At 50.2% G+C, this 12,858-nt stretch overlaps 1 protein-coding gene across 2 annotated transcripts in view; it reads left to right on the forward strand.

Moving 5' to 3' along the window:
* Nucleotides 1-12,858, forward strand: part of ASCC3 (activating signal cointegrator 1 complex subunit 3) — a 2,113,369-nt gene that overhangs the window by 85,266 nt on the left and 2,015,245 nt on the right. For both annotated transcript variants that reach the window (XM_085611187.1, XM_085611188.1), the window contains exon 2: nt 10,784-10,933. In XM_085611187.1, coding sequence (XP_085467313.1) covers nt 10,844-10,933 — 90 coding nt within the window. In that variant the 5' untranslated portion in view covers nt 10,784-10,843. The remainder of the gene's footprint in view (nt 1-10,783; nt 10,934-12,858) is intronic.

Here is a 12,858-nt window from a genome sequence, read left to right on the forward strand (position 1 = left end):
TGACTTCCAATGCATAGTAAGCTCCCATGTAGCCTATACCAGCCCCAAGTCTAAGAATTTGCTAGTCACTTTCGTTCTGGCAGTGTGTGGAAACCAATGAAGTAGGCAGGTACTCTAGTTCTAACGTCCTATCAGTAATAGTATTCATGATGTTCAACACCACCTCCCAAAAGGTTCCCAACTTCGTGCATCCCCACATCATATGCAGGAAGTCCGCTCCCTCTAGAGCACAACGCGGGCACCGAGCCGCCGCCGCCTCGAAGTACTGATTAAGCTTCGCGGGTGTTAAATACGCTCTGTGCAGAACATAAAACTGTATCAATTGAAACTGGGTGTTTCTCGTACATTTCCATGCTCTCTTAACCAGATGGGCCCATGTCTTCTCAGGGATTTCCCTTCCAAGATCCGCTTCCCATTTCCCCTGCAGTGCCTGCAATGGTTCCAAATTTTACGTTCGCATTCGACGGTATAAACAGGTTCTAGCCTTGAATGTCCCCGCGGCCGTTACTACATATTGGCACACCATTGAGATTCGTGGCTCAGACAACCCCTCCCTCAAATAACGTTGGATTGCGGCAATAAGCGCTGAATGCAACAAGTAGTCTCCTTGTGGAAGGTCATACCTATGCTGTAAGTCCTGGAAGGACAACAAGGTCTCATTCTCGTATAAATCTCCCAACACCTAGTTTCCCCAGGACCTCCCAGTTTGCTAGCGCTGTCCAGTCCCCTCCATGAGGGAATGCAGTACACATCCCCAGCGGTATCTCCGGGGCATATGGACGAGCAAAACCCTACGCTGACTCCGGTTCCAGCACAGCCTCATCATCCGTTCCTCAGTCGTGAGCAGCTCAAGTCGCATCTTCTGTTTGTAGTACTATAAAAGATAAGATATACCGTGGGACCCAACGACCCTCGGGCCATCCGGGCCCCAGAACTCCCTTGCTACCGCTTGTGTGAGCCACTGTAGCTGTGCCGCTAAATAATACCCCTCAAAATCTGGGACTGCCATGCCCCCTTCTGCTCTTGGCCTTATCATTGTAGCCATTGCCAGTCGCCTCCTGCCTGTCCCCCACAAAAATCCGCAAGTCATGGAACGGAGCTGCCGGAACACAGAGCCTGGGACCCAGATTGGCAAAGTCCGAAAGTAGTATAGTAAACGTGGTAACGCTACCATTTTCAGGAGCGCCACTCGCCCCGCTACTGATATTGGCAGTGCACTCCAGAATGCCATACTGCTCCTAAGGCCGCGTATGGCCCGACCTAGGTTGCCCTCCAATAAATCATCAGGGGCGTGATAAATATTAGTGCCGAGATAGGGTAGACATCTAGGTTCCCAACGAACCCCCAGCATCTGGGGAGGATCCTACGTAGTCGGGGCCACTGAAAATAATCAAGTCTTTGCCCAATTCACCTTCAATCCCGAATAACTTCCAAATACACGAAGCAAGTGTCTCGCGCCATCTAAGTCTGTCGTCATGTTCCTTAGGAACATCAATAAATCCTCTGCGTACAAAGAAATAAATTGTACATCTCCCCGCAAATACAAACCTGCATAATAGTTCCCCAATCGGGCACGGGCTGCCAGAGGCTCAATGGCCAGGGCAAACAATAATGGGGAGAGTGGGCATCCCTGTCGCGTGCCCCGCCCAATCGGGCAGACCGAGGAGATCGTCGCACCTGTGCGCACACGTGCCATCGCCGACCTGTATAGCAGCTCCGTCCATTCTACAAAGGACTTCCCGAGACCAAATGCGTGGAGGACTCGGGACAAGTACGGCCATTCTAAACTGTCGAACGCCTTCTCAATATCTACCAAGAGAACTGCCGCGTCCGGTATTTCAATGTGATGTTCTCCCAGAATTCGCAACAGTCGCCGCACATTGGTTGCAGTGGTTCTCTTTGGTATAAAGCCCGCCTGGTCGCCATGAACCAAGTATGTCATATGGGGGAGTAACCGGGACGCCAGGATCCTACTTAAAATCTTATAGTCCATCGTCAACATTGATAACGGGCGATATGCCGACAGTGATTTAGAGTCTTTCCCCGGCTTTAACAGCGGAATGATAATAGCCTCCTGGGCAGAGCTCGGCAATCTCCCTAAGTCCTTGGCTTCGCAGTAAACCGCCCGAAGCTTAGATGTCAACACGTCCACGTACGCCGAATAAAATTCAATTGGCAATCCGCCCAACCCTGGGGTTTTGACCCCATTATCCATCTGAGTCAGATCCCTCAGAGCCCTTTTCCGAATCTGTCATTCTCAGCATCTTTTTTGCGCCGCTTGTCTGAGATACCTCCATCACTGCCTGCAGCACAGCCAGTCTCTCCTGCTCCGTTTGAGTAGTGGTGGGCCTCTGCGCTTCGGTACATCATCTCCTGGAGCGCTGCTCGCGGTGCGGTCGAGGTGAATCCACCCTCTGTCCGCCAGTGCGTCCTGCTGCACCCCTTCCCGCCCGGTACGATTCCAGCGAACTCCATGCTTCGTCGGGGTCATTATGAAATATCGTGTTGCCATCCAACGATATTCGTAGCCTTGCCGGGAACATCAGAGAGTATTGGATGCCTTCGTCCCGGAGGGCTTTCTTGACCGCCAGGAACGAAGCTCGATGGCGCTGCACCTCAAGAGTGTAATCCGGAAATAGTGTCACATTGCTATTGTCCACCTTATATGGGCCAGACATACGTGCCTTGTGCAGCAAGAGGTCTCTATCTTTATAATGGAGCAATCGGGCCACCACCGGCCTGGGTGGCTTACTAGGTCTAGTGGGTGGGCAGGAACCCGGTGTGCGCGCTCCAAAGTGTAGAACGGAGTCAGACCTTCCGGGGCCACCTCGGTGTGTAACCATTTTTCCAGGTAGTCAATCATACTGTCCCCTTCAGTCCCTTCCGGCAGACCCACTACTCGTACGTTATTCCGTCTATTGCGTCCTTCGGCATCCTCAGCTCTATTCTCCAGTACTTGGACCCTATGCAGCACATCACTCATTTGAACATCTAGTACTTTTTGCAACAGTTCCAGGACCTCCAACATCATCTCTGCTTGTTTCACCCGGTCTACCAGCTTTGCATGGTCAGCTCGCAGGAGACCCAGCCCCAATGACACCTGAGCAATGTCCTGCTGAAGTGCTTCCTTCGTGTCAGTTTTCGCTCGGAGAATCTGATCCACCTCAGGTGGCGAATCGGCTAACCCCTGCACTCTCGTCCCGCAAGGTCGCCGTCTGGCTCCAGGTGCGCCCCTCCCTGTCTGCCTCGCGGCTTTCCCATGGCAGTATAGCCGTCAAGTCCTTAGGCTCCCCAGTCCGCTCCACCGACAATGCAGAGATGCTGGTCCCCTCTGACGAGCAGGCCGCGGGTCCAGCGACGTGTCAGTCCCAAACACCGCACTCCCGCGGTGGGCACGTATAACAACAGCAGACTTGTGCGCAGTGCCAGACTAGAACTTAACAACAGTGTCTCCGCTCACTACTACAATGAAGGCATTGGTCATAGGGCACAATCCACCAAGCAGCTTGCCACAAACCGATCGCCCAGCTCGACTCACCCAACGAACAATTTGGCCCTTGAGAGTTACACCATCACGGCAGAATACTGTGAAATGTCCCTGTTGTGCCGTCCGCTAACCAGCAGTGTCTGATCTCCCCCCTTTGCCTGTATCTCGGTTAGGGCAATCCTTGTACGTGATTTATTGTGGGAGCAGCAATGGTGGAACACCCAAGACCTATCAGCAGGGCACGCAAAGGGAAGACCCCGCTCCACCTCCACAAACGTTGGGGATGGCCCCGCAATCCTTCAGGTCGCTGCCACAGTGATTCCGTTCCGCTTCACAACCTCACTAATATACAGGTGGCAGCCCCAGCAACACAAAGCTGACCACTGCCACACAACCAGTATTGGGCCCGACAAGGCCCCAACACAACCAGAGCGGCTGAGTGCAGTGTTATGGTCTTGGCAGCCAGAATGTGCAGCAATACTGTGAGGTTATCCGTCCTCAGAGGCGATATCCGTAATGGGGCACACCAACCGCACCTCCTCCAATGTATTGACAGCCCCCCTGCTGGAAGTGAGAGCCCGCAGTGCAAGGCGCCGTCGCCCCAGCCAAGCCCGTAACCGGGATCTTCCCATGGCGCCGCCGATCATCCAGCGCCAGTACGGGAGTAGGAGTGCTCCCTCGGGTTACCTCATCCGCCCCCAGTCCTCAGCCGCATACGTTCCTTGCTGCTCCCGCTGTGAAGTACCCCAGCCAGTTCAGCTGCTCCACTCGAAACCGCACCAGGGACGGCCAGCTCCGGGTCTCCACCAGGGGCTCAGCTCAGTCATGGGCAGACACCAAGCCGCTTCGCACCAACCAGGGCCGTGGTCGCCGCTCATCGCCTCCGTCGGCGCTACACAGCAGGCTGGCCGCCATCTTGCCCATACGTCGCTCCAGCTTACTCCTCTCCAGCATTCGCCAACTTCAGTAGCCGGCAGCAAGATACTTGTCTACACCAACGCTAGTCCCCAACGTCAGGGGGGTCCCCTCTCCAGGGTCGCCGGTATCACGATCAGCGTATGAGCAGGGCCGGCGCGGAGCTCTCTGCTCACGCGACCGTCCTCATCGGTGTCCAAGCCATCCCCCCCACGGTCACGCATTCATGCGAGTTGGAGCTATTGGCATTGTAAATTACAATGTATTTTATTTATGTTTTGGGTTTTAAAATATGAATAAAAGGCATTGTCATTTACAATACTAATAGCTTAAACTCTCGCAAATGCGTGACCTATTGCATTGCAATAAAGGGCACTCTCCACCGCTTGTTAGATTGTAAATATCGGAGGAAGAGACTGGCCTGCGATGTATTCAAAGTAGTGATAAATGGTACAGTGAAGAAGATGTGTAAGGGTTGTAAATTCCCTCAAATAACGTTGGATTGCGGCAATAAGCGCTGAATGCAACAAGTAGTCTCCTTGTGGAAGGTCATACCTATGCTGTAAGTCCTGGAAGGACAACAAGGTCTCATTCTCGTATAAATCTCCCAACACCTAGTTTCCCCAGGACCTCCCAGTTTGCTAGCGCTGTCCAGTCCCCTCCATGAGGGAATGCAGTACACATCCCCAGCGGTATCTCCGGGGCATATGGACGAGCAAAACCCTACGCTGACTCCGGTTCCAGCACAGCCTCATCATCCGTTCCTCAGTCGTGAGCAGCTCAAGTCGCATCTTCTGTTTGTAGTACTATAAAAGATAAGATATACCGTGGGACCCAACGACCCTCGGGCCATCCGGGCCCCAGAACTCCCTTGCTACCGCTTGTGTGAGCCACTGTAGCTGTGCCGCTAAATAATACCCCTCAAAATCTGGGACTGCCATGCCCCCTTCTGCTCTTGGCCTTATCATTGTAGCCATTGCCAGTCGCCTCCTGCCTGTCCCCCACAAAAATCCGCAAGTCATGGAACGGAGCTGCCGGAACACAGAGCCTGGGACCCAGATTGGCAAAGTCCGAAAGTAGTATAGTAAACGTGGTAACGCTACCATTTTCAGGAGCGCCACTCGCCCCGCTACTGATATTGGCAGTGCACTCCAGAATGCCATACTGCTCCTAAGGCCGCGTATGGCCCGACCTAGGTTGCCCTCCAATAAATCATCAGGGGCGTGATAAATATTAGTGCCGAGATAGGGTAGACATCTAGGTTCCCAACGAACCCCCAGCATCTGGGGAGGATCCTACGTAGTCTGGGCCACTGAAAATAATCAAGTCTTTGCCCAATTCACCTTCAATCCCGAATAACTTCCAAATACACGAAGCAAGTGTCTCGCGCCATCTAAGTCTGGCGTCATGTTCCTTAGGAACATCAATAAATCCTCTGCGTACAAAGAAATAAATTGTACATCTCCCCGCAAATACAAACCTGCATAATAGTTCCCCAATCGGGCACGGGCTGCCAGAGGCTCAATGGCCAGGGCAAACAATAATGGGGAGAGTGGGCATCCCTGTCGCGTGCCCCGCCCAATCGGGCAGACCGAGGAGATCGTCGCACCTGTGCGCACACGTGCCATCGCCGACCTGTATAGCAGCTCCGTCCATTCTACAAAGGACTTCCCGAGACCAAATGCGTGGAGGACTCGGGACAAGTACGGCCATTCTAAACTGTCGAACGCCTTCTCAATATCTACCAAGAGAACTGCCGCGTCCGGTATTTCAATGTGATGTTCTCCCAGAATTCGCAACAGTCGCCGCACATTGGTTGCAGTGGTTCTCTTTGGTATAAAGCCCGCCTGGTCGCCATGAACCAAGTATGTCATATGGGGGAGTAACCGGGACGCCAGGATCCTACTTAAAATCTTATAGTCCATCGTCAACATTGATAACGGGCGATATGCCGACAGTGATTTAGAGTCTTTCCCCGGCTTTAACAGCGGAATGATAATAGCCTCCTGGGCAGAGCTCGGCAATCTCCCTAAGTCCTTGGCTTCGCAGTAAACCGCCCGAAGCTTAGATGTCAACACGTCCACGTACGCCGAATAAAATTCAATTGGCAATCCGCCCAACCCTGGGGTTTTGACCCCATTATCCATCTGAGTCAGATCCCTCAGAGCCCTTTTCCGAATCTGTCATTCTCAGCATCTTTTTTGCGCCGCTTGTCTGAGATACCTCCATCACTGCCTGCAGCACAGCCAGTCTCTCCTGCTCCGTTTGAGTAGTGGTGGGCCTCTGCGCTTCGGTACATCATCTCCTGGAGCGCTGCTCGCGGTGCGGTCGAGGTGAATCCACCCTCTGTCCGCCAGTGCGTCCTGCTGCACCCCTTCCCGCCCGGTACGATTCCAGCGAACTCCATGCTTCGTCGGGGTCATTATGAAATATCGTGTTGCCATCCAACGATATTCGTAGCCTTGCCGGGAACATCAGAGAGTATTGGATGCCTTCGTCCCGGAGGGCTTTCTTGACCGCCAGGAACGAAGCTCGATGGCGCTGCACCTCAAGAGTGTAATCCGGAAATAGTGTCACATTGCTATTGTCCACCTTATATGGGCCAGACATACGTGCCTTGTGCAGCAAGAGGTCTCTATCTTTATAATGGAGCAATCGGGCTTTCCCATGGCAGTATAGCCGTCAAGTCCTTAGGCTCCCCAGTCCGCTCCACCGACAATGCAGAGATGCTGGTCCCCTCTGACGAGCAGGCCGCGGGTCCAGCGACGTGTCAGTCCCAAACACCGCACTCCCGCGGTGGGCACGTATAACAACAGCAGACTTGTGCGCAGTGCCAGACTAGAACTTAACAACAGTGTCTCCGCTCACTACTACAATGAAGGCATTGGTCATAGGGCACAATCCACCAAGCAGCTTGCCACAAACCGATCGCCCAGCTCGACTCACCCAACGAACAATTTGGCCCTTGAGAGTTACACCATCACGGCAGAATACTGTGAAATGTCCCTGTTGTGCCAATCGATTTGTGTCTAAATTACATAGACACAAAGTGTCAAGTGAGAGTTACATATGATCGGAGCTATAAACACTAACAAAGCTCTCAAATACCTTTTGCTCTGTGATTACAGTGTCGCAGCTCAGGAGGCAGAGCGGGAGGGGGGCTGTTTCCTGCCCTCTCCGTGACATGAGTGTGCAGTGTGGCATTGTGTAATGTCATTGCTATCTTTGGCATAATAAAAAACACTCCATCTGTAGTAGGGCCCCGGCTTCACCTCCTGGTGCAGGGCGGGCTGTGCTTTATGGCAGGCCTAGAGGGAGGGAGGGAGGGAGGTAGGGAGGGAGGGATGGTCTCGGCTGCAACTCCGGCCTCGTACAGTGCCCCTGCTATTACTAGTGAGTGAGAGGTGCTGAAGTGGTGGTATTGGTGGTGGTGGCATTGGTGGTATTTGTGGTGGTGGTGGTGGTGGTATTGGTATTGGTGGTGATATTGGAGGTGTTGGTGGTGGTGATATTGGTAGTGATGGTGTTGGTAGTATTGGTGGTGGCGGTATTGGTGGTGGTATTGGCGGTGGTGGTACTAGTATTGTTAGTGGTGGTGTTGGTGGTATTGGTGGTGGTGGTATTGGATTAGTGGCCGTGGTGGTTTTGGTGGTGGTATTGGTGGTGGTATTGGTGTTGGTGGTATTGGTGGTAATGATATTGGAGGTGGTGGGCGTGGTATTGGTGGTGGACGTGGTATTGGTGGTTGACGTGGTATTGGTGGTGGTGTTGTGTTGGTGCAGGTATTGGTGGTGGTGGTGTTAATAAAACAGGCTTTTGAAAACCAACCTGTCGGGGGGGCTTTAGTACAGGTGACATGTAACACAGATGTGCTGTTGTCAGCTTCATCCCATTAGCACAGGATAACATGCTACCTGGAATTCAAATGACTTAATTTGCTAATCATTTCTAAATCCATTTTACTTGGGGGGGGGGGGGGGTGTTGGGGGGCGTTGAAACAGACACGAGATAATGCAGGGCTAAAGTGATTGAATGCAGGCCCCTGTGTTGCTTAAAAAACACAAGCGGTTTCAGCTGAAGCAGCGCATGTCCTGCCTGCCGTAAGAGAAACTCAATCAAGTAAATAGTATTTACAGACTAAATAACAGGTCCTGTGTAACAACTGAAGTAAAAGGGCCAGTCGCCTTTGGAGGGTACAAATGAAGAAGAGGCCGTACTAAGGAGAGACTAACAAGCCTATTAACGAATCCAAAGGCAGCATGTACGAAAAAGACAATGACACAAGCCAATGAAAAATATGGGAGAAGAGTGGGCGCTGCTTCTTTCCCATACTTTACTACAGCAGTCTTGCAGAGCGAGCAGTGTATGCGCGACCTAAAAAATCAAACAGCCACTCTAGCAATCTGAAGTCCAAGGGTATTGCGGGCGTTGTTCGGTCCTCAGGTTATTCCCTCTCGAGTTCTTTAGTAGCTCTTCATTGTGAGGATGGTCTATCTCAGTAGAACTAACCAACAAACTTTTGGTGGTGCTGTTATATCTTTCATTCAGAATGTCGGATGTTTTCTCTGAAGAGGCTGAGGATGAATTGTGGGAATTTACTGCAAAACAAAATCCCTCATTTAATTTCTCTTAAAGATCTGTAGTAAATCCCATAAGAGATAAAAAAAAATTAATTGCTTTCAAATCCACAATAATGTAAAAAACAATTTTTTAAATTATTCGTAAAACTGTCACTTTTTTTTTTAAAAGAAAAATGTTTAACAATATTCTTCTTTGTTGCGGCTCTCGTCTACTACAGTCTATTTTGGTAGCGTGCCATCGACATGAAAAAAAATTGCATTCTAATAAAGAAAATATATGCAGCACAATTATCCTCCGTTTCTGTTCTAGAGACAGCACAAAATAACGGTGGATCTGGATAATCATTGTACATTGGGGACTCTGATTAGGGTGTGTCAGTCAGCCTTTATCACTTCTCCTCAAACTTTTTTTCTATTTTTTTTTATGGCTTACACAGTTTCACCTAAATTTATTCCTACTAAAAACACATCTCATACAAATATCTTTAAAAAAAAATTAGTGTAACCCCACCCAAAATTGCCAGGGAATTATTTTCAAACGGCACACTCAGCAGCTTCATTGGAATGTTGAAAAAGTGACAGATTGGGCCGAGTCAGTCCGCAATCACCATTAAAGACCCTCTGCTGTAGTTGTCGCTGCAAACCACTGACCCTTTCATGTGGAGACACAAGGGAAGAGGTTGTGGGAGAGATGCCACATACATCCGCTACTAACATTACTGTCAGGAAATAGCTCTAGTTGTTCTCTATTACCCTCAGGAGAGTGCCAATTATGAGTATTATTTACTGGTCCTAGAGTCAGATTGGCTACATTTGTTATGTTGACTTTCTATACTGTATCATTTTCAGCTGATACCCCTTAATCTAACTACGCACTTCAATGTAAAATTGACTGCAGCATATGCACCTTCTGCCTCCTGTTGTTTATTATGTATCCCTCTCTGTGCATATTTCTTTTCTTGTATATGCCACCTATAATTTGTCCCACACCAGATGTAAGTGAACAGAGTGTTTTGCGCTATGCAAAATCTCAATCTTAATACAGTGTCTTATGTTTTGATATCTTTGCCAACTATCTCTTACACACTTTGTCAGACACAGGATTTTATTCTGTGCCGTCGATCCCTTCAATGATTTTGAAAGTGGTCTTTTGTGGTTTTGGGTATCCATTTTAATGGAAGGGTAGGATCACTGCATTTTTTGCCCAACATTGATTCATTTTTATGAAACTTGTATTGTTCAGTAGCTCATCACCAGCAATATCCCTACATGCAGTACGTTTTGAGCAAATCGTGTTCTTTTGTTAAGCCACAGTTGCATGAATGTTTGTGCTTTGTTCTCTGCAGATCTGCGACCTGCTCTTTCGAGCAATGCCAGAACAGTACATGATTTCTTTACTTTGTATTTTTCCTGACTCTGGATGCACCTCTCCAGTCGGCCTCTCTGTGTCATCTGTCTTCATTAAAGTTTCTGCACTTGCAGTGTGGAGAATTAGAAGCCCACAGAGGCGATTGAATACACTCTCATGAGCCGTCCTTCGGGAGCAGGACCTAGTAAACCATAAGCCATCAATACAGTTTCGATTCGAGAAGCAAAACTTGTAAAATATTGCTCTGATGGACATAGTTCATCTGTAACAGTCGCAGACTCGGTGAATCCAGAGTGGTTCTCCTTGACTTTGGCCAGTTTGCATGTGCTTGATTGTTTTTTCCCTATGATTTTTCATTTGTTTGCTTTTAGTAAACTATAACCTTATCGTAATGTAAAAAAAATTCTGATGTTCCATTTGTTTTTTTTTTAGGGCCTGCAAGCGTTGGTGGATCCTTATTTCTCATCCTATGGATCAGTGAATGAGTAATAGATGGCTTTACCGCGCCTTACCGGAGCGCTGCGCTCCTTTTCAAATGTCACCAAACAAGATGATTACAGCGGAGAATCGGCCGACCTAATGGTGAGGTGCATTCTGTAGATGAGAACCAACCCATGAGTGAGAGCAGGAATCATTGCTGATGAAGGAGGGAGCGGGACAGGGTTTTTGGGCCCTGTCAGGGAGGGTTCTGACAGAGCGCACGCGTTGAGGGATAGCTCGGAGGTCAATAGCTCCTGACATTTAATTATAGTAAGTGGGAACTGAAAGCTAAAAAGGTCAAATTTGAGTTAGTTACTCATCAGGGAATAATCCCGGATTCTGGCAGATTTACACCTGTGCTATGCCAGCACGGCACATTGAGGGCAACGCAGAGCGCGACAGTCAAAGTACTTCCCATACGCTTACTTGCGATTGCCAGAAGTTCTCCCAAGGGAGTAGCATTTAGCTTTAACTGAGCTGTCTTCAAGAAAATGTTTCTTAAGTTATTGTTTTCTGTTGTTATTCAATTATTTATAGATTCTCTTTGAATTACGCCACCCAACTTGTCTTCCCCTCTCTTTTTATAGCTGGGTCATTTTTTATAGCTAATTCAGTTTGCAGTTGTTTGTCCCTTGTGGACACCAAACCTTATAGAAGGTTACGAAGTTTCCTGCGGTCTCCTGTTTGAGCACGTTTGTTTTACTTATGGTTGTATTTTACTTCACAGTCTAAGTACCTTTGTTTTCTTTAGAGCACATCACAATTACACCACCGTAATGGACCCATCTGTTTGCTTAAACTGTATTCATAAATTGAGGTGACATTTATTCAGGTTATCAATTTGTTGTCAATGACATGCGAATCCGTCTGCAGTGTATAATCACAGTTTAGGAGTACAATGTCTAGGTGAAGTAATCTGGCAGTGTTTGCTTCTTGTTGTTTTCGAATATGTGCAGTGTCATAGGTGTTCAGACCCCTGACAACCAGTTCCTGCTTTAGAACCAATCCTAAATCTAGTAGCTAGCTGGATTATGATATGGAAAAAAGGAGCGCGTGTGTGTGTTCTGTATCAACATTGCATTCTGTATCCCCAGTCCCAGCGTTGTGCTAAAGCAGATCTGGCCATTTCAACTTATTTGTTACCCAAGATGGGAGATTCTTGGTGTCCCATACCTCTGTTGCTGTTCATGTGTTCAAATTACACAAGGGGCGTGGCTTGGCCGGCTGCAAAATGGCTGCACATTAAGTGGGCTCTGCCGGCCAAGCTTTAAAATCCAGGACTATCCCGTGACATCGCGCCTTACCTGTCACTCCAGCGCGCGATCCGGCTTCCCCGCAGCAAGAGGCATCGCCTGGAGCTTTTCTACGGTTGGCTGACTGGGGGACAGCGCGTGAGGCCTCGCCGGGCCTGTGATACGGCTCCCGTGTGGCACGCAACAGCTCTTCCTGGGGCCGCGCTGGCTCTGGGCGCTGCCCGCTGTGGGCCAGGATCCAGGATACAACGTACGGCCTCCTGGTGAGTGGCGCCGCCTCAAGGGTCCTTGCTGGCGTGGTTGGGGGTCCGCGGGCCGTACCACCGGGTGCGGGTGGTCGCGGCCTTGCTGTCGAGGTTTCATTACACCCTTCGCGGGCCGATCGTGCTGGCGCCCGGGCCTGGTGACAGGGGCGGCGCCCCCCGTGTCTCCCTGCCAGCCCGGCCCCCTTTTGTGCTCTGTGCCCTCCCCTGTACGCACTGGGAGTCTGCCCACCCGGGCGGAGATACTCTGCTGAGCAGCCTTTATGATTACGTTGGTGCGGCCATCCCTGTAGTGGCACTCCGGCCTCCCGGTAGCGCTGGGCCTAGTCCCATCATTCCGCATGCATCATCGCCTGGCTCCCTCGGCTAACTAGTGGAACCCTTCACTTCGAGGCCCCATCGACGTGGTCCCCGGGCTTTGACTGTGACTTGGGACTGCGCCCGCCTTCTGGTGCTTGTTGCTGGTCGTTGCCTCCTCTGCTGGGCCCTTCCCACGCCGGGGGTCCCCCTG

The sequence above is a fragment of the Triturus cristatus genome, chromosome 6, assembly GCF_964204655.1.
Source record: "Triturus cristatus chromosome 6, aTriCri1.1, whole genome shotgun sequence".
NCBI classification, from domain to species: domain Eukaryota; kingdom Metazoa; phylum Chordata; class Amphibia; order Caudata; family Salamandridae; genus Triturus; species Triturus cristatus.